Source organism: Erythrolamprus reginae, chromosome 2, assembly GCF_031021105.1.
Source record: "Erythrolamprus reginae isolate rEryReg1 chromosome 2, rEryReg1.hap1, whole genome shotgun sequence".
NCBI classification, from domain to species: Eukaryota; Metazoa; Chordata; class Lepidosauria; order Squamata; family Dipsadidae; genus Erythrolamprus; species Erythrolamprus reginae.
The window spans coordinates 55226983-55249437 of record NC_091951.1 but is presented as its reverse complement, the minus strand read 5'-3'; the positions used below and the strand labels follow the sequence as shown (position 1 = coordinate 55249437).

Genomic DNA, 22455 nt, shown 5'->3' with positions numbered 1-22455 from the left:
TTATTTATTCTAATTTATATGCCGACCAACTCCCGAAGGACTCTGGGCGGCGAATTGTGTTCAACTGCTATGGAAATTCACCTTAAGTTCACATTTGCCATTCAAACAAATTAGTCTTAATTGTGTTTCCCTTTGTTTATTCTAGTGCTGTATTTTGTGAACAGCATACACTTATATCCCATAGGAAGGATTCCAAGAGTGAGAAAGTTTCTTGATGTATTGCACTTGAGCTCCCCCTAGTGATCTGTTGTTGAAAAATCAGTATTTCAGCCTGCAAAAGGAAAAATATAATGGTCCCTAAATACAAAGTTGAAATAAAACATTCTGACTAAGCTGTGCTCTAGAAATAAAATATGGCAAAGCTAAGGAATATTGTATGGAGCTTCCATATTTAGGCTCTTTTTTAAAAAAAAAAAATGCTTTGCAGGAAATGCACTCTAGCCAAACAAATCCCTATTGTATCAATCATTACTTTTAATAATGGAGAATTTAAAAAAAATAATTTTAAATGTATCAAATCAATATTAGTCACATGGAATTTTGCATTTGTTTCAGAATTAAAGAGCAAATCAAAGTTTCCATATTGTTATCTTCATTTTTAAATGAGCTTAATCCAGATGGCAATAACCTCATTCTTTTTGATAATCTGTATTCAGCATTAGCTACATTGCTAACATGTAAAAATGCACGTAGGCATGTTCTTATTTGTAATGGTGACTGATAGCAATTTTGGATAAAAGTTAAAGGAGAATTTTCAAGCCCCCCCACCTCCATAACAACAACATTTAATAATTTGTTGCATTTGTTTTAGATTATACCTTCTCTGTATTATGGATAATATTGGATAACTATTAAAATATAAAATTTATTTTTTAGAAAATACCAGGTGAAAACAATTGACTAATTAATATTTATTAAGGGGGAAGGCGATCCCACCACTATTTTCTGGGCCACAATTTGGAGAAGGAACTGAACACATCTAAATGGCTGTTTCTTTTACATTCATATATTATGGCAGAGATTAACTCAAATGCTGTCCAAATATATGGGAAACCAGAGCTTGTAGAATCCATTGGTCACGTGGCTAAGAATTCAAGAAATCTGGAGGGACCGTGGTGAGAACAATGCTAAGATCAAACAAGTTGAGATCACTGATGGACACCTGCCTATCAGAACCTTGGTTGTTTTGTTGTTGAAAAACAGGAAATGTTTTTCATTTCCTGTGTCTCCCAAAATCTGTTTCAAAAATTGGAAGAGTTTCTTGAATATATTTTAATGTGATCTGAGAAGCCTCTTTGGGAATAGGAGATAAATAAAATTGTCAAGGTTCTGCTAGTTAAGTAGTAACCTTAAGAAGCCATTTTATTTACATCTTTTGAAGGTATGATCCTTCAATATTTATGCTTCAAAAGTAGTTATACATATTTACACGTAATCTATGTAGGACAGAGTTTCATGTATGTGCATGTAATTTTCATTATGCTTACTTAAACAAAGATGCCTTTGTTTCATATAGTTGTTGAATTTAATGCTGTAGAGCTAGAACAAACTTTATAGAACGAATTTGGCATTTTAAAATGCAACAAAAATCATTCATTTTTTTCCTGATAAATATGGATCTAGGAATAGAATAGAATAGAATAGAATAGACTTTATTGTCATTTTGAATGTACACTAATTAGCATACATTAAAATGAATTTTTGTTGCAAATAATCTGCCTCAATCATTATATAATATAACGCCAATACATTTGATAAATAAATAAAATTTGTGATTTTCTTTTTAGGGACAATCTATTTTACATGACAGATGTAAGGATCATGTTTGTCCAAGCAACTGGGAAATTATATTTAATTTTAATTAGACTGTAGTTACACTTGTTGCTTTGTTGATTTTTTAATTATGTCATGTTAATAGTGGTTAATGCTACGATTAATATTGTGTTGAGTGCCACGAGTACTATATTTGCATTTGAAGAGAAGGATGTATTTTAATCAAAAGAAAAAAAGAATAGAAATGCATAGAGTAAGTTGAGGGATGTAGGATTTAAATTGGGATGAGATTGGGGGTAAGGAGGAAGGCAAATATGGTTGGTAATACTGATGTAGATTACAAGTGAGACAGAAACCTGTCTACTAAGATATTTGTAGTGGTTTAATTTTATAGTACAGGTAGTCCTTGATTTACAACAGTTCATTTAAGACCATCCAAGTTAAAGCGGCACTGAAAAAGGTGACTTATGACCATTCTTCACAGTGACAACTATGTGATCAAAATTTGAATGCTTGGCAACTGGCATCTATTTATGATAGTTGCAATATCCTGGCGTCATGTGATCGCCATTCATGCCGTTGAGGCAAGCAAAGTCAATGGGAAGCCAGATTCACTAAACAAGCCTATTACCAACTTAACAATTGAAGTGATTCACTGTGGCAAGAAAGTTCATAATTAATGAGGCAAAACTCACTTTAGCAACAGAAATTTTGGACTCAATTATGGTTGTAAGTTGAGGACTATCTTTTATAAGGAACATGTCCATTTTTTAACATAGTCTTCTAACCTGAATTTATGATGAAATATCTGAGAAGTTCCATTTACTAATTTTAAGATATTTTTATCAGGACTATTAATTTATAGTACTGTGTCCATAGTGGTTTTTTTAACAGCCTTTCAGGCAGATTTCTAGTTTTTATTTCCTTACCAGATGAATCACAAATTACCGTATATACTCGAGTATAAGCCGACCCGAGTATAAGCCGAGGCACCAGTTTTGCCACAGAAAACTGGGAAAACTTATTGACCCAAGTATAAGCCGAGGTTAGAAAATGCAGTGGCTACTGGTAACTTATAAAAATGGAAACCAATAAAATTACATTAATTGAAACATCAGAAGTTCACATGTTTTAGAATATTTATTTTAAAGAAAACCAGTAAACTAGCTCTGTAAATTTAAAACAGGATTCCTTCTCATCATCTCATCATTAATTGGATTTACATTATTGTTCTGTTTTTATATATGCTGTGAGCCACCCTGAGTCCTTGGAGAGGGGCAGCATACAGATCCAGTTAATTAAATAAATAAATAAATAAATAAATAAATAAATAAATAAATAAATAAATAAATAAATAAATCTGTATATCCAAACAGAGCTTCAGCATTAGCTGCTGTGAGGTTATCAGCATAGAAAACCAGATAGGTAGGTAGGTAGATGATAGGTAGGTAGGTAGGTAGGTAGATAGATAGATAGATAGATAGATAGATAGATAGAAAGATAGAAAGATAGACAGACAGACAGACTAGTGAGACAAGCAAAACGTGCAAAACACAGACAGCTCTTGTGGTTTTGTATCCTAAATATGCAGGTCCTATTAAGAATCACACTCATTTTTAAAATATGTAAAATGCTTCCCCTCATACTTGTTAATTGAAACTTGCTCTCAAACCCACTTTATAAAAGGCAACTTTTAAAGATCCACAAACACACTTTAGGAATTCCTGTCTAGCTCTTGCCTTATTAGTTCCTATCGAAGCAAGGACAGCAACTACCACAAAATACCATTTTTTAAACAGTTTAAATCCTTTCAAAGGAGGGGGAGGAGAATCTGACAGCAGGGGCCCTTTTTAATCCAACTAAGGGCAATTTAGAGAGAGCAAGGAATAGTTAGTGTAAACCTGTTGACAAATACACACAGGGAGTAAAAAAAAAAGCCTCCGGGTTTCAGCAAGAGGTAGCTGGCTTTTTTCATGGTGGGAGGGAGAGGGGGCATACACACACACACACACACACACACACGACCTCACCGGCTTTCCATTGCTTTTTCCCCCTCTCGGTTGGAGCACATGGCTGGCTCCTTTGCTTGAGCCAGGGAGAGAAGGCACCAGCCCCACTCCTCCCACAACTCCTACGGCGTGCGAGAGGGGGCAAAAGCTGGTGCCTCCTCGCTCTGGCTCAAGCAATGGCGCCCTCTTGTGGTGACTTTGTCAATGACCCGAGTATAAGCCGAGGTTGTGTTTTTCAGCCCATTTTTTGGGCTGAAAAACTCGGCTTATACTTGAGTATATACGGTAGATATTTTAAGACTATCCAGTATTTTGATCAGACATTAGAGAAGCTAATTATTTGAAATTTCACTAAGCCAAACCTATCTAGGGTGGTATTTTTTTAGAATATTTGAAAGTTGCTATGTCGGATAAGTTGTTGCAATTCATAGATCAGCATTTGACAGAAAGTAAAGGTACTAATAGCAATAGTATTTGGACTTATGTACCACTTCATAGTGCTTTTACAGCCCTCTCTAAGCGGTTTACAGAATCAGCCTATTGCCTCCAACAACCTGAGTCCTCATTTTACTCATCTCAGAAGGTTGGAAGGCTGAGTCAACCCTGAGCTGGTGGTGAGATTTGAACTGCTGAACTATAGCTAGCATTTAGCTGAAATAGCCTACAGTGCTGCACTGTAACCACTGTGCTACCCTGGCTCAGCATTCTATAAAGCCTTAGTAAGACCACATCTAGAATACCGCATGCAATTTTGATCACCACACTATAAAAAAGATGTTGAGACTCTAAAAGTGCAGAGAAGAGCAACCAGGGTAATTAGGGGACCGGAGACTAAAATATATTGGTTACAGGAACTGGGCATGACTAGTCTAGTGAAGAGATGGACCAGGGGAGACAAAATAGTAGTGTTCCAATATTTGAAGGGCTGCCACAGAGGGATCAAATATTTTCCAAGGCACTTGAAGGCCAGACAAGGAGTAATGGATGGAAACTGATCAAGAAGAGATTCAATCTAGAAATAAGAAGAAATTTTCTGATAGAACAATCAACCAATGTTGTGGGAGCCTCATCCCTGGAGGCTTTCAGGAAGAGATTGAATAATTAAATAGTTAACAGTGTGTGTTTTATTAACTCCTCCTATTATGATGTAAAATCCTGCCATGTCATTCATGCATCACATCCGTCCTCCTCAGATTCTCCATAATGTATTGTTCTGTTCTTTGTTAGCTGCCATGATGTAAAGACATATTCTCCAATGCACTTGCAAGGAGAGTCCAAGATGGGTTATACTTCAGTCTGATTGGTAGGGACTGAGTTTTAATTTAAATAATTACTAGGCAGGCACCGCCTCCCCCCTTAGCCCTCCAGTCTAAAAAACTCAGTCGCAGTAAAGGGACGCCTGAGTTACCTCTCGAGTAAAATTATTGTTTTATTGCTGTTTATTTTGTATTGCACTAACCTTTGCATTTTATTTCCTTTTCCTTTAGGTGCAGACGGGGAATTATTGCCTCGGGCGGGCCTGGGTTCCAAACCTCCCGTGGGTTTTACCCAGTTGCCTGCAGCTCCTCCCTACCCAAACCACCCAGCACAGAGAGATTCCACAAGCTGCCTTTATGGGTGCGGGAGTGAGCGCCCGGGTGACCTACCTCCGAGGTGGCACCCGGAGGGCGAGGAAGTGGCTGACGCCTCGGGGGGTCCGTCCCCCCCTTGGCGAATAAGCCACCGGCCGAGCGTTGGCGCTTCTCTCCAGCGGCCGCGGGGGGGAGGAAGCTACCCCCCCCCCCCTTCCCCCGACGAAGGCAGGCGAGAGCCGATCCAGCCATCTATTCAGGGAAGCGGCGGATCGGCTCGAAAGGAGGATTCCAAGGCGATCGCAAGAGGCGGGAGGGGCCGGCTTCCCGCCCGCCGGTAAGGCTGCGATCAGTTGCCTGGGCAATGGCCCGCGGCCATCTTGGCTGCACTGACGCATCAAAGGGCGGCAGCCATCTTGGGAAGGTCTGAAACCTCCCGGCTGCAGTTTCCCGCCCACAGGCTGCCGCGTTGCCATAGAAACCGGCCGGCGGCCATGTTGGTGAGGTCGCCGGCTCGGAACTGAACTCAGCCACACCCCTTACCGAGGCTGGCAGGGAGAGCACGCAGGCGCAGAGAGGAGCACTCCTGGCCTTTCGCTTTCATTTCTGAGAGACTGTCCTTGCTTACACGGGGCCCCGTGGACAACGCAAGAGTTTCACACTAATATTAAAAATCGTGAGTGTTACCTGGGGGCATGGCTGACCAAGCAGCACAGGTTGGGGAGGAGACCACCCCTACTAGGCCCAGTACCCCCAAGGAGAAAGCCTCAAAGTCAAAATCCAAATCTGCACAGAGCTCTTCACTAAGGGATGCAGAGAAGCGCATCAGAGCTCTTGAAAAACAACTAGAGGCCTCACAGAGAGCAGCAGGGCCGGCTGTGCATACAAATCAGCAGGCACCTGCCAATACCTCCATTTCACCCCCTATGTTTCACCAAGGGGCAGCAACCTCAGTCTCAGAAGGGGATTGGTCCCCAGAAAGAGGGAGCCAGGCCTGGATACCACCCAGGCCCGAGCCATTTGGCCTGGGGAGACAAGCTGCGGGGTGGCCTTCTAATTACCCCCCCTCTCAGACCTCGCAACACGCTCAGACAGCCACCTTTACCCCTACGGCGGCAGGCCTTCGCAATACCCATGATGCCTGGCAGAGCATGCCCCAGGCCCTGCAGGAGATGATCGCTACCACGTATAACCAGGGTCTTATCACCGGGGCACAACAACACCAGCAGGCCCCAGTGGGACTCCCTCCAATGAGGTCTAGAGACCCCTGGACGGCCCCTGCCACGCAATCCTTAATGGAATCCATGGAGGAGGAGGAAGCCTACCGTGATGACTTCAGCGCAGCTGAGGATGACCTGTCCGGGGATGACCAGCCGCCGGAACAACCCACCTATACGGGCCTGTTCAAGTCTTCCCTCTTCAGGGTGCTCCTGAATAAGGCAAAGCTGACTATTGATCAGGCTGGTGAGAGCGGCCAAGCGGTGCCTCCGGAGGCATCCCAGCCAACAGGAGGCCTGTTTATCTTCCCTAAACAGGAGACCGTAAACATCCCGTCTTCCCACCTGTTCCTGGAGACCATTCAGCGACCGTGGGAAAATCCAGCAGCGGCTCAGGGCCCCTCCAACCTTGACCGTAAATTCTACACCTTTGACCAACAGATGGAGGAGCTGTTGGAATTCCCAACCGTGGACAAGCCCGTAACGGGCCTTGTGTCTAACGCCCTAGTACCTTCTGAGTCGCAAGAAGGCCTGAAGGCTGAGGACAAGCGGGCAGAGAACGTGGCTCGCAGAACCCACCAGATGGCAGCCTGGGCCGTACGAGCCGCTTCGGCAGCCTCGTTTTTTAATAGGGCCATGCTCCTCTGGATTAAGGAGATCCAGGCTAGGGCCGACCCAGAGGACGGAAGACTCCGTCAGGACCTCAACAAACTGCTGGCGGCCACCGAATTCTCGGCGGATGCCACGGTCAACGCCGCCAAGTTCGCTTCACGAGCAATGGCCTCTACTGTGGCCTCGCGCAGACTCATTTGGCTCCGCAGCTGGCAGGCGGATGTCAAGTCCAAGTGGAGTCTTGCCTCCGCCTCGTTCAAGGGGAAGAAGCTGTTCGGGGAGATCCTTGACGATGTCCTGATTGAGGACAAGGATAAGAAGAAGGTGATGCCCAGGGCCAACAGACGGCAGGATAGGCGGTCCACCCCCTATCAACGACGTCAGCCCTTTCGAGCAGAGCCCTCCTCATCCAACTCCCAGACAACGAGGCCGTACTTCCAGGGCTCCTTCAACCAGGGAGCCTTTAGGTCAGACAGGTCCTATCAGACGGACCGAGGCAGATCGTACCAAGGTCGCCGCCCCTTCAGAGGAGGTAACAGGGGCTTTAGGAAGAACAAGTGACTTTCAGAGAGACACCCCACTAGGCGGCAGACTGCGGTTCTTCCCCGACATCTGGAGAACCACAGCCGCAGACGCATGGGCCGTATCCACGGTTTCCCAGGGCCTGAGGATCGAATTCATCCGGCCTCCCCCCCATCGCTTCCTACCTTGCCGTACCCCGTCAGACTTTCAGAAGAGAAAACTCCTATGCCAAGAAGTATCTCATCTCCTAGAGATAGGGGCCATAGAGGAGGTACCCTTGGCCCAGCAAGGCAGGGGTTTCTATTCGGCAATATTTCTTGTACCAAAATCCTCAGGAGGAGTGCGAATGATCCTCAATCTCCGACAGTTGAACCTCTACGTGAAATACCGGAGATTCAGAATGCACTCTCTAAAAACTATTCTGGCCTCCATAAGACACAAGGATTTTATGACGTCAATAGACCTGAAAGAAGCCTACCTGCACGTTCCCATCTTCCCACATCACAGGCAATTCCTGCGATTTTACCTAGACGGCAGACACTTCCAATACAGGGCGATGCCTTTTGGACTATCCTCCGCCCCCAGGAAATTTACGAAATTACTGGACGTCCTCACGGCCAGTCTCAGACGACAGTCGGTACGCGTGATGGCGTATCTAGACGATATTGTCATTCTGTCGAGAACCAGAGAACAGGCATGCAGAGACGCTCAACTGACAATACAGACACTGCAAGACCATGGCTTTACAGTCAACTGGTCAAAGAGCCAACTAACACCCACACATCGGCTTGCCCACCTGGGCACCACTATAGACTCCAACCTGGGTGCGGTTTTTCTGTCCCAGGAAAGACAAAGAACAATCAGGACTCTGATAAGAGAGCTGGGACCTCAACAATATCCCACTCTTGCCCTTTTATCGAAAATCCTAGGAACCTTAGTTTCCTGCATAGATATAGTGCCATGGGCGAGACACCATTTACGCCCACTCCAATGGTTCCTGCTCCCCTATCAAAGGCAAAAGACCAGTCACTCTCTCAGGAGAGTCCCCCTCAGTACCAGAGTACGCACCTCCCTGCAATGGTGGAGGTCCCCTTCTCTGACCAAAGGATCCTTATTTCTGGACAAGGAGCTTATCACAATAACAACCGATGCCAGTTTGACAGGGTGGGGAGCACATCTCTCTTCACACATGGTTCAGGGACTCTGGGAGCCTCAAGACCTACAAGAGATCAATATAAATTTCCTAGAGTTGAAGGCTGTTTCATTGGCCCTCCACAGCCTTGCCCATCTAGTACGGGGTCAACATGTACGCATCCTGACCGACAACGTTTCCACACGGTCCCACATCAACCGACAAGGGGGAGCACGGTCACGGAGATTAATGAAGGAATCAACATCACTCCTCAGATGGGCAGAAGGGAATCTAGCCTCGCTTTCAGCGGAACACATTTCCGGAGTAGAGAATGTGTGGGCGGACTGGCTCAGCCGCCAGACGCTCGACCCGGGCGAATGGTGACTGGATCCCAGGATTTTTCAGGAGGTGGTAAGGAGATTTGGGGAACCGGTGATAGACTTGTTTGCAACAAACCTAAACACCCAACTTCCTCGCTTCTTCGCTCGATTTCCCAACCCGGGCGCGGAAGGGGTGGATGCCCTGACACTTCAATGGCCTCAGGGTCTTCTTTATGCGTTCCCTCCTCTGTCCATCCTCCCCAAAGTGATTCGGAAGATTCTGGAGGAGAGAGCAGAAGTGATACTGATAGCCCCGTTTTGGCCCCGGCGCATCTGGTTCGCAGACCTAGTGCAACTGTCGAGGTCACCCAATTGGAGGATACCGGACCAACGAATCTCCCTGACACAGGGGTCCTTCTCTCATCCGGAGCCACAGTGGTGGCATCTAACCGTGTGGCGCTTGAGCGGGAATATCTAAAACGCCAGGCCCTACCGGACACAGTCATTGACACCATACAAGCCGCCCGTAGACCATCTACAAGGAGAATCTACCAGGCAACTTGGGCTACCTTCCATAAGTTCTGTGAGCAAAAGGAGGTAGATCCTCAGACGGCGTCGCCGCAGGTAATCTTATCTTTCCTGCAAGCTGGCCTAGAAAAGGGCCTTGCCCCTAACACCTTACGCCGCCATGTTGCCGCTCTGGCCACCATCCTTTCCACAGACAGTTACCGTTCCCTTACCAGACATCCATGGATCAGGGATTTTCTGAAGGGAGCGACCAATCTCAAACCACCAGTGATTCATCGTTTTCCTTCCTGGGACCTCCCCTTGGTGTTGCACGCACTGACAGGTCCCCCCTTTGAACCTATCCGTCAGATATCGTTAAGGTTGTTGACCCTAAAGACCGCGTTCCTGGTTGCAATCACCTCAGCCAGGAGGGTTTCGGAGATTGCTGCCTTGTCAACAAGACCAGACCTTTGCCGCTTTGATCCCAACAGGGTAGTCCTTAGATTAGATCCAGCATTTATACCCAAGATAAACACGTCCTTTCACAGGACTCAGGATATCATCCTTCCGGACTTCTGTGCTCGTGGGACTCATCCGTCTATATTACGATGGCATAAGCTGGACGTAAGACGAGCCTTAAAGATTTACGTTCGGAGGACTAAGGATGTTAGAACGACAGAAGCCCTGTTCGTGTCCTTTGCCACCAGAACTATGGGCACTAAGGTGTCTTCTCAGACTATCAGCCGATGGTTGAGGGAATGTATTGCTGAGGCATACAGGACTAAGGGATCCCCAATTCCTTCGGGGATAACGGGACATTCTACTCGAAGTGCGGCAGCTTCATCGGCCTGGAGGACCCAGGCCTCATTGGAGGACATATGTAGAGCAGCCACGTGGGCAGCTCCATCAACGTTTATCAAACATTATAGAATTGACTCTTTTGCTTCGGAGGAAGCAGCATTTGGGAGGAGGGTACTGCAGGGGGTATGTTCTTATGTGGAACCCCTGGTCTAGTCTTGCCCTCCCTGTGATCGTAACTTGGGTATATCCCATCTTGGACTCTCCTTGCAAGTGCATTGGAGAAAGACCGTTGAACTTACCTGAACGGTCTTCTCGATGCACTGCAAGGAGAGTCCAAACCCTCCCGACTCTGAGACCAGGGTTTCTGTGGGGTTTGAGCTATATGGTTACAGTTTCATGTTGACAGTTCAATTGTTTAATAAATGGTTTTTGCTTTACTGCTCCTTCGCCTTACTTTAGACTGGAGGGCTAAGGGGGGAGGCGGTGCCTGCCTAGTAATTATTTAAATTAAAACTCAGTCCCTACCAATCAGACTGAAGTATAACCCATCTTGGACTCTCCTTGCAGTGCATCGAGAAGACCGTTCAGGTAAGTTCAACGGTCTTTTTATATGCCTCTCATGGCATACTTTATTTTTTCTACTTTTATAATAAAAAGAAACCTTGTTTTGAAAGCAGATTTTCTCTTTTAATCCATCACCTCCGGAAATGATTTATTATAGTTCACACGGACTGCAATATATCACATATTTCTGACAAGGGGGAGGGTAAAAACGCTCTCCCCCATTCCCCCAGAGGCTCTCTGGAAGCGAAAAACGCCCTCCCAGAGCCTCTGTGCGAGCCAAAAATCCATGTGTGGCCAGCACACACATGCAGGTTGGAGCTGAGCTAGGGCAACCACTCACGTGCCAGCAGATATGGCTTCATGTGCCACCTATGGCACCCGTGCCATAGGTTCGCCATCAGTGGTGTAGGGTCTCCTGCTTGGGCAGGGGATTGGACAAGGTGACCTACTAGGTAACTTCCAACCCTGTTAATCTGTTAATGGAGCATTGCTCCTGCATTATCTCAGGGACCGCCTTCTACTGCACAAATCCCAGCGACCAGATAGGTCCCACAGAGTGGGCCTTCTCCGGGTCTCGTCGACTAAACAATGTTGTTTGGCGGGACCCAGGGGAAGAGCCTTCTCGGTGATGGCCCCGGCCCTTTGGAACCAACTCCCCCCAGAGATTAGAAATGCCCCCGCCCTCCTCGCCTTTCGTAAACTTCTTAAAACCCACCTCTGCCGTCAGGCATGGGGGAACTGAGATATTCTTTCCCCCTAGGCCTTTACAATTTATGCATGGTATGTCTGTATGTATGTTTGGTTTTTATAATAAGTTTTTTTTTATTATTATTTTAGTATTGGATTGGATTGTTACATGCTGTTTTTATCATTGTTGTTAGCCACCCAAAGTCTACGGAGAAGGGCGGCATACAAATCCAATAAATAAATAAAATAAAATAAATAAACAAATTTGATATGTAATGTTGGCCTTCAAAAACCAATTATTTAAGCCTCTCTGTCATTTTTGAACTTTGCACCAAGAGTTTCCTTATTAATGGCTGTGTTGTTGTTGTTGTTTTTTCTTCTTCTTTGTTTAGCCACATCAACAGGAAAACACAATATGAGAATCCAGTTCTGGAAGCCAAAAGGAAAAAGCAGCTTGAACAGCAGCCTCCTGCAGCTCAGCCTCCAGCGCCACCATCTGAAGGTTGGCACCTCCTGAATAGAATGGCCAGGGTTGAAAAAAATAGCCAAATGCCAGATATACACACTTCTCTAAAGTTTCATATTTTTGATAAAATATCTGGACAGGCTCGGCTTCCTTCCTGCATGAAGACACAAGGAATGTGAGGTTATTTAACTGGAAGATTGAAGAAGCAATTTTCCCCATAGGAATCAATGTAAAAGGAAATAATGCGTGCAACCCCATCCCCAAAGTCACCCCTTTTGTGTTGCGCCACTGGGAATCCCCGCCTCCGGACTTCCATTGCCAGCCGAAGCGCCCATTCTTGCGTTGCTGGGATTTCCCTGAGCCTCCCCTTGCTGGGATTCAAAGCAGCACCGGCAAAAATGAAGGGAATCCCAGCGAGGGGAGCCTCGGGGAGGTTCCAGCAACGCAAGAATGAGTGCAAGAATGAGTCCATAAACTCCGAGAACGCCTTCTGCCGCACAAATCCCAGTGCTTGGTCAGGTCCCACAGAGTTGGCCTCCTCGGGGTCCCATCAACCAGACAATGTCGTTTGGTGGGGGCTAGGGGAAGAGCCTTCTCTGTGGGGGGCCCAGCCCTCTGGAATCAGCTCCCCCTGGAGATTCGTACTGCCCCCATCCTCCTCGTCTTCTGTAAAAGTTTAAAGACCTATTTATGCCGCCAGGCTTGAGGCCATTAGACTCTAGCCCCCTGACCAACGAGTGTTTTAGTATGTCTTATTGAATGAATGATGATGAATGCTTTTAAATTATATTGGAGTTTTTAAAGTCTTTTAAAAGTTTTTTAACCATATTAATTGGATTCTAGATATATTGCTGTGTTTTTGATATGTTGTGAGCCGCCCCGAGTCCTCGGAGAGGGCAGCATACAAATACTATAAATAAATAAGATTTAAGACAAATAATCTTCACATTCAAACTGTTAGGCGGCCATTATGAGAAAGTCTTTTTTGGGACTTTATATGGAGTCTCTATGGAGAATCCTACGCCATTGTGATTTAACCACTCTGCGCATGCGCAGAAGACTTTGTGCGTGCACAAAGGGTTAAAAAAAGGAACTGGTGGTGGGTGGGCGGAGTCTTGTACGGCCACCGCTGCTGGTTCTCCGAAACTGAGTACTGTACACCCAAACTGGGTTCTCCGAAACTGGTACACCCAAACTGGGAGAAACCGGTGGAATTTCACCCCTGATCCATACCCAACGTGGTGTCTGCCAGGACTCATTGTTTAAGTGGGGTCTTGTCTCTGCCCCTCAGTGTGACTGTGGTGTTCCTCGACAAAATATCCATCACATTAAATCCATATAGAAACATAGAAGATTGACGGCAGAAAAAGACCTCATGGTCCATCTAGTCTGCCCTTATACTATTTCCTGTATTTTATCTTAGGATGGATATATGTTTATCCCAGGCATGTTTAAATTCAGTTCCTGTGGATTTACCAACCACGTCTGCTGGAAGTTTGTTCTAAACATCTACTACTCTTTCAGTAAAACAATATTTTCTCATGTTGCTTCTGATCTTTCCCCCAACTAACCTCAGATTGTGCCCCCTTGTTCTTGTGTTCACTTTCCTATTAAAAACACTTCCTCCCTGAACCTTATTTAACCCTTTAACATATTTAAATGTTTTGATCATGTCCCCCTTTTCCAATCTGTCCTTCAGACTATACAGATTGAGTTCATTAAGTCTTTTCTGATGTGTTTTATGCTTAAGACCTTCTACCATTTTGGTAGCCCGTCTTTGGACCTGTTCAATTTTGTCAATATCTTTTTGTAGGTGAGGTTTCCAGAACTGAACAGAGTATTCCAAATGTGGTCTCACCAGCACTCTATATAGCGGGATCACAATCTCCCTCTTCCTGCTTGTTATACCTCTAGCTACAGGGACAAGGGGACACAATCTGAGGTTACTTGGGGGAAAATCAGAAGCAACATGAGAAAATATTATTTTACTGAAAGAGTAGTAAATCTTTGGAACAAACTTCCATCAGACGTGGTTGGTAAATCCACAGTAACTGAATTTAAACATGCCTGGGATAAACACATATCCATCCTAATATAAAATACTGTACAGGAAATAGTATAAGGGCAGACTAGAGGGACCATGAGGTCTTTTTCTGCAGTCAATCTTCTATGTTTCTATGAATGAAATATTCTCATTGAGTACTTTGTTCTGTACAAAGTTGAATGTGCACAACAGCATGTGAAATTGATTGTCAGTCAGTGTTGCTTCCTAAATGGACAGTTTGATTTCACAGAAGTTTGATTTACTTGGAGCTATATTGTGTTGTTTAAGTGTTCCCTTTATTTTTTTTGAGCAGTGTATATTGTTTAGAATATTCTTTAGAATTAACTGTTCCTGGATGTTTTACTTTTGGGTCTCTCCTTCTATCAAGAGGTAGATAGAACGATAGAAGATGAAGATGATCTCTAGTGGTTCAGGAAAGCTGGGCAGATACTAATGGGGAAAGGTAAAGAATTAAAATCTATTATTATTGTCAAAACCAAGACAATAACCTCTAGATGGTGCATCATGAAATGACCAAAGATTTCTTAAGAAAGGCACTAAAATAGTAATTTGGATATCCACAGGTTTTCTCTTTCTTTTTCCCCATCAGTCCAGCTTAGATGTTGCCACTGCTATTGCTTCTCACAATTTGAAAGCGAAATCTCAGGTTCTCTCTGTTGTGAGTTACAGAAATGTAGGACTTTTATTGATTTTCTGATACAGGAGAGAGGCGCCAGAAAACAATGACTCCAAATAATTTCTAAGGGACAAATTAATCATTTTTCTCCATTGATTTTCTGATATGTAAAATAAATGAATGCAAGGGTGGCAGTCTAAATAACATACTGTATTTTTCAGAGTACAAGACACTCCAGACTATAAGATGCACCTACATTTTGGGGGGAAGAAAACAAGATAAACATTAGTGCATGGATATGGGAAATTATTTATTTACTTACTTACTTACTTACTTACTTACTTACTTACTTACTTACTTACTTACTTACTTACTTACTTACTTACTTATTAGATTTGTATGCCGCCCCTCTCCATAGACTCGGGGCAGCTAATAATAATATGAACTTTTAGCAATTTGGAACTGTTTTTTAAAGTTTTTTTTTCTTTGCATAAATTGATATTGTAATCAGAATTAATAGGTTATTCAGCGTGCAATCTGTTAGATGTAAAAATTTCCCCCCTCTCTTTATTTTCCTTCAGGTAACATTTTAATTTAGTTAGTGAAATGCTTTTTAAATTTCAACTAATTGTTGATTCTAGACATACATTTTACAACAAAAGGATACAAAAAAGAAAAGACTCATAAAACACTCTCAATAACTCTGCTTCCCAGCACAGCAAACAGTCTGCTTTAGTTTCGTTTTCAGCACAGCTTGATTAGCACAAGGCAAAAAAAATCTGCCTCCCAGCAATTTGCCTGCTTGCAGGAGGCAATAGGCAGCAGCCTGAAACAGCTGAGGGTTAGGAAGCCGATCCAACAGACAATCAACTGCTTGTGCTAATCAGGCTGTGCTGAAGCTGAAACAGACTGTTTGCTGCTTGCTGCAAGGAGGCAAATTGCTGGGAGGCAGAGGCCAAAAGGTGGGGGGCAGTGGGTAGGCTGGGCTACATTCAGTGTCAAGGTTCCTGGTAGCATCCAAGCTAAATCAGAGTCCAAGTCCAAGTACTCCTCAAAGTTCCAATTTATTGCCGGAGCCATCCTTGCACCTATACTGGGAAACCTGAATCTGAGTTTCCCACCCAGTTGAAAGTTCACATCCTTTGTGAACAAACTTGTCATGTTGCCCACTCAGATTGTGCCAGCGTGGCCAGTCCTCCTTCTGCTTCCACCCAGGTGGGTGGGCATAGGATGGCCTTGAACCACTCGAAAGAATCCTTTGTGGCTGCATCTGTTCCCTCATGGTAATCATCCCATCCTTCTATAGATTTGGTATATAAAATGGACTCAAAGTTTCACCCTCTTTTAAGGGGGGGAGTGCTGTTTTTGTTGTTGTTGTTATTAATATTATTATTATTAATAATAATAATAATAATAATAATGCTGCCCCTCTCCGCAGACTCGGGGTGCCTCACAACAGTGATAAAACAATATACAATAACAAATCTAATATTAAAAGTCTAAAATAACAATTTAAGATTAAAAGCCTAAAAACCCCATTATTTAAAAAGCATACAGACAAACATACCATACATAAAACAACATAGGCAAGGGGAGATGTCTCAGTTCCCCCATGCCTGATGGCAGAGGTGGGTTTTAAGAAGTTTACGAAAGGCAAGGAGGGTGGGGGCAATCCCAATCTCTGGGTGGAGCTGGTTCCAGAGGGTCGGGGCTGCCACAGAGAAGGCTCTTCCCCTGGGTCTCGCCAACCGACATTGTTTAGTCGACGGGACCCGGAGAAGGCCAACTCTTTGGGACCTAACCAGCCACTGGGACTCGTGAGGCAGAAGGCGGTCTCGCAGATATTCTGGTCCGGTGCCATGAAGGGCTTTATAGGTCATAACCAACACTTTGTCTTACGTGTGTGTCTTATATTCCCCAAAATATGGTATATATTCTAAGATCATATCTATACCTGTAGTAATAAGTAATGATGCAGCTCATAGTGGCCAATATGTTGCATCCACTGCTTGGTCTCCCTCTCAGGCTTTCAGCTTTTGCTTTGTTTGTTTGTTTAATTAAATGTTTAATTAATTAATGCATGTAAATGCCCTTTGGGTTGTAGCATGTATTTTCATGGTTAAAACAGTTAAAAACTCTGTTTTCTTTTCTTCTCTTTTTTTCAGAATGGACTGAAGACAATCCCCCCCTTGCTCCTCCTTCTGTTCCAAACCATGTTCCCACTAACCAGGATACAGTTAGAGATGTTCCAGTACAAGGTAAATTGCTATACGTATAATAAAAGTCATTTTTTTAAAGTGTTAGAGAAGAACATTATTTATCCAAAAAAGATCTTAGGACCTTCAAGAACATTCATCCCAACTTTACACCTCCCTCCAAAATTGTTTGCTGTCGTCACTGGCTTTCATTGGTTTACTGCGGTTATTACAACCAGATCATCGCCCCCAAATAAGAATATGCAGGTAGTCCTCAACTTAACAACAGCTCATTTATTGACCACTAGTAGCTTCGCTATGAAACCATGTGATCTGGCTTGATAAAGAGACAGTTAAAGTTTGAAAATTAATGAGTAGTTACTATTAGGCTGATACATTGACATGTAAAGCTTAAAAAATTATGTAGAATGTGTAACTCCTTAGCACCAGAGTGTGTTACTAAAAGGCAACTGGCAGTTGGAACACAGTTTCAAGTGGGGAGGGTGAGTAGAATGTCTAAACTCCCACCGCGCAGGGATGAGATGAGTCGTGCGCTAGCTACGCCCACACCCAGTTTAGCAAAGGCCTAGCGTCAGAGCATGTTAATAATAATATAAGAAATACTAATGATCTAATGGTCATTTCAGAAAATCCTTTCTTAGCGAGCACCTAGAAGCCAAGAGGCACATACGTGCCAAATTTCAAGTTTTAGACTTTAAAGGTTTTGGACATTTCATGATGAGTGAATGGTATTTGGCTTATAGATATATATATTCAAAGTTAAAACAGCACTGAAGAAAGTGACTTATGATTGTTTTTCACATTTACAAACATTGTAGCATCCCCAAGGTCAAAAATTGGATGCTTGATGGATGCATAATATGGGATGGGTTCATATTTATGATGGTTGCAGTACCCAGGAGTCACATCAACAAAATCCTGACAAGCAAAGTCAATGGGGAAGCCAGATTGACTTCACAACTGTGTGACCTCACTTAACAATTGTCTCATTTAGCAACAGAAATTTTGGGCTCAATTGTGGTTGTAAATTGAGGATTACCTGCAGTGCTTCAGTATCATTAATTATTATTATTATTATTATTATTATTATTATTATTATTTATTAGATTTATTAGATTTATTTATTAGATTTCCTTCTATTTATCCTAGGAAGTAACTTTCTGATAAGTTAAAGTGTAAAATAACAGGAATAAAAAATATCATATGTTCTGTGATGAAATCCTACTGGTATGTTCCGATTCTGGTACGGGTAGTGGCGGCAGAGTGAGGTTCCACCCACCCATCCGGATGCTGCCATTTTCTTGTTTTTAACCCTCTGCAATGTGCAAGGCCTTCTGCGCATGCGCAGAGGGTGAAAAAGTGTGCACAATGGTGGCACACGTGCAAGGCGCATACTTTTGAACCAGTAGGGAAGATATGTAGATTTCACCGCTGCATATGTTGGATAACATAATTGTATAAGATTACACACTATTGCCACATCTAATCTCCCCCTTTCAGTGTGTTCAAACTAAACCTAAATTCTAAATTCTTACCAAATTTCAAGCAGGCATTCAGAACAATTTCATAATAGGATTTATCTTTTACAGTGTAAACTCTGATGTTGCCCACTATTCTGAAAAAGAATATTATTTTCCATAACATTACATTCTTATCTTCCTTTGAGGTGTAGCTAGGAAATGCTCAGATTCAAGTTTTGAAAGTCCATTAAAACAGGAAGCTTTGTACTCACTCTTTTCTACTGAAATATTCTGTACTCGTGAAAAGCTGCACTTAAGAGTCTACCCTTTTCATCATGTTTGCGGTTGTCAATCTGCAACGGGAAAGGGAGAATTAGAGAATATTAGGCATCTGTAGCTTGAAAAGAACCAGATGTATTAGCGTATGGAAGCTCACTGTGTAATATTGTATGTACAGTATGTTATTAATAACATGCAACAAGAAGTGATGACGACTAAAGGGTGGGAATTCAGATGCTGGGTGGCAAGAGACTATCTCTGGGAGAGTAGCTATGGGCATTACCACACCCCCTACTTAAAATCTTCCTAGACACAATCAGAGGCTAAATACCTCGTTGAGCTGGTTTAATTTTTGTGAACAGATTTATCTTTTGAAGAAGTACATTATTTGGATTATTTAGCATTGGCATAAGAAGAAAGTATTGAAGAAGCTCTAGTTTAGAATATTGAGGAATAAACAATTTAAAGGGGTGTTTTTTTTAATCCTGTCCCTGTTGAATTAATATGCACGTACATACAAATCAAGACCTGCTACACTTTATTATTTGTTTCATTTCAATCACGCTTGGGATTGAATGATTTAAAATAGGCCACAGAACTCCTCCTGAATTCCTTCGGAACTATGAAAATATATACATTTGGAGAGATTTCCTGCTGCAATAGCCAATCAAAAAAAAAAAGGTAGTCCATTCATGTGAAAAAAATCTGCCTTTTGTTCTGTCTGGGTCACTCCAGAAGCCAATACCAACCCAAAAAGAGAAGCCAGACACACTGGTAAAAGTCAAAGGCAGTTTTATAAAATTCAAGAAAAACACAGGTAACAGAAAATGTCCTTACAAACAGGAAAATGCTGTATCTTCAGATATATTCACGAAGGCCAAAAGTCCATGCAGCAATACAGAATTCTTGCTGCCAAGCCAAGGCTGTAGATAGCAGACCTATACCTCCCACGGATCTTCCAAAGCTGTTGGACCACAAGCCAGGAACAGAGACGCTGAGAAACAAGACAGGATAACGCCACACCAAGCTGATAACACTCCACATGGCTTAAAGGGCTTGCCTGCCTTTTAAACCCTGCTGATGAGTACCACACCCAAACCCAGCTGTTTCTACTTCAATGGTGAAAATATCTCTTTAACTGCTCCTTTCGTTGCTCTGAACGTCGCTGTCTCATGTCAATGACAGCTTGTGCGTCATCACCTAATGACTCCAAGCTACTGGCTGGGGAGAGCCTCCCCCCCCCCCCCCCCGGGGCTCTCATGCTGTTCTCCTTCATCCCATTCCTGATTTTTCTCTCCCCCGTCCGACTGTTCAGCCCCCTCCTCTGCGCTGTCATCCTCCTCCGGGCATGGAGCCAGCAGAGACACAGCTGGTCCCTGAGCAGCCTCAGGCTGAATCACAACACCTTTTAATTGTTGTTTAATTAAAACTTATTTCATGTGCAATACATATAATTGCCTGTTAATTAGAAAACCCAGAATATATCATTTCAAAAGTTTTGCAGCTATTTTGAAGGGCTTTACTCCAACAGAAACCTGAAGAATGCTTACTGCTTTTAAATGCATCCACTGCTTTGTCAGGAGCTGAATCATAGTCTCCGCATGTGTGAGCCATTCATAGGACTAGTTAAACACGTACCTGCCCTTTTGATTTCAGCTGATAAAAACTGGGGCGTTAATTCCCAATGGTGGTGCATCAGAAATACAACAAGGAAGTAATGCATACAAAAATGATGCAAAGCTGGTGTGCAATACACCCCTTTTATTTAAAAAAATCAATTTTATTTCGTTTTCATTGATATTATGTGGATTAGCCAATGGTCATATACATACATACATAACTTTCAGGGTCAACAGCGCTCTATAGAGCATAACCAAGGAGTAAGAAATAATAAGAAATTAAAGGTATACGATAAGAAGAAGCAGAAATATAACAAAACCTACCTAATAGCAATTCCATTCACAACATTGCAACCCTGCAAACAAGCTTTTTTTTGCTCCATTTATAGATCACTTCGTAGATGATTTGTGTTCTTTAACTCTTCACTTCTTGCTTTCTGAAGATCTCATCAACTCCATCCAACTATAACATTCTCAATCTTACTCTCAATCTCCTTTTATTTATCATTCCTTTCATATGTTTTTAGTTTCCATTCTTTTCAAATCCTCTCCATGGGACAAGACAAACTAAACGTGCCTCTTCTGTGTCCAGTCTACACTGATAAAGCTCCTATTTGTTGGTGTCCCTCCTTGGTTTATTGTACTGGACCATACTCTAGTCTAGCTCTTTAAAATCACTTATATGAGATTGATACAAATAAATCAAGTCAAGTCAAATCAATCAATCAATCAATAGTTTTAATTCTTATTGCACTCAACTTACTTTTCTATTTCTCCACACAGGACTAGCTATTACTTCCAGAAAATGTATTGAGTAGCTGTACAGTGGTACCTCTACTTACGAACTTTATTCATTCCGTGACCAGGTTCTTAAGTAGAAAAGTTTGTAAGAAGAAGCAATTTCCCCATAGAAATCAGTGTAAAAGCAAATAATGTGTGCAATTGTAGAAACCACAGGGAGGGTGGAGGCCCTGTTTCCTTCCAGAGATTCCTAGACAGGCCCCATGGAGGCTTCTCCCCACCTTTTTCGTCCCTGTTTCCTCCCAGGGAGATTCCTAGAGAGGCCCCACAGAGGCTTCTCCCTGCCTTTTCCGGCCCTGTTTCCTCCCAGGGAGATTCCTAGAGAGGCCCCACATAGGCTTCTCCCTGCCTTTTTCCGGTTACAGTTTTGGAGGCTCATGTTTGTAAGTGGAAACTTTTTGAGAAGAGGCAAAAAAATCTTGAACACCCGGTTCTTATCTAGAAAAGTTCGTAAGTAGAGGTGTTTGTAGGTAGAAATACCACTGTATACTCTTATGTAGAGCCATTTTTACTTTTTCCCACAAACATTCTTTCCACAGACCTTGTTCTGCTTGCTACCTTTCTTACCAGCATTTGAAAATGTAAACACTTATCCATTCTCCAAAGTAGGTGGAACTATCATCCAGGATGGGTTGAGCTCATCCAATCAGAGGAGGATTGAGTTTGTTGATTTTCTCACATTTTATTAACTATTCCAACAAGATACACAAACTCATCTGCTTGCTTTAATTTTTCACCATTTATGTGCTACATGACATATGTGCTTCTCATTGTATCATATGCTGTAGCCTATCAAACGTGCTGCAAATTGCTTAATTTTCCAATAACTTGAGATTAATCGCATTAAAAAATGCATGTCACATTGCCAATCAAGAGTTTTACACTATATATTTTCCCATTTGATACCTCTCATGCTCTTCAATGTTGGGTGTGTGAAGAACTTCTCAGAGAAGAAAAAAAATCAAGTTCCAATATTTAGGCTTAATTCATTGATAGAGAAGAATATTTGTAGCTCAGGGTTGAAGTTAGGTGTTCTTTGGTGTTCTCTAAGCTTGGCTGTTTTCTTGCAGACATTTCATTACCAAACTAGCTAACTTCATCAGTTCTGGTGGAGAGTTAGTTTATTGCGCTGCTGGCAGAAGTTGGAGAAGAGAAGGATACTGTAGAGAAATTAGTATTTATTTTTTTCCTGATTTATAAACTTCTGAAATTTTCACA

The 22455-nt window shown here is 42.9% G+C and overlaps 1 protein-coding gene across 14 annotated transcripts in view; it reads left to right on the top strand.

Annotated features, from left to right (window-relative positions):
- The window catches only part of MAGI1 (membrane associated guanylate kinase, WW and PDZ domain containing 1), a 655279-nt gene that overhangs the window by 514797 nt on the left and 118027 nt on the right, over nucleotides 1-22455 (top strand). For all 14 annotated transcript variants that reach the window (XM_070738178.1, XM_070738171.1, XM_070738168.1 and 11 more), the window contains 2 exons: nucleotides 12108-12217; nucleotides 17028-17120. In XM_070738178.1, coding sequence (XP_070594279.1) covers nucleotides 12108-12217; nucleotides 17028-17120 — 203 coding nt within the window. The remainder of the gene's footprint in view (nucleotides 1-12107; nucleotides 12218-17027; nucleotides 17121-22455) is intronic.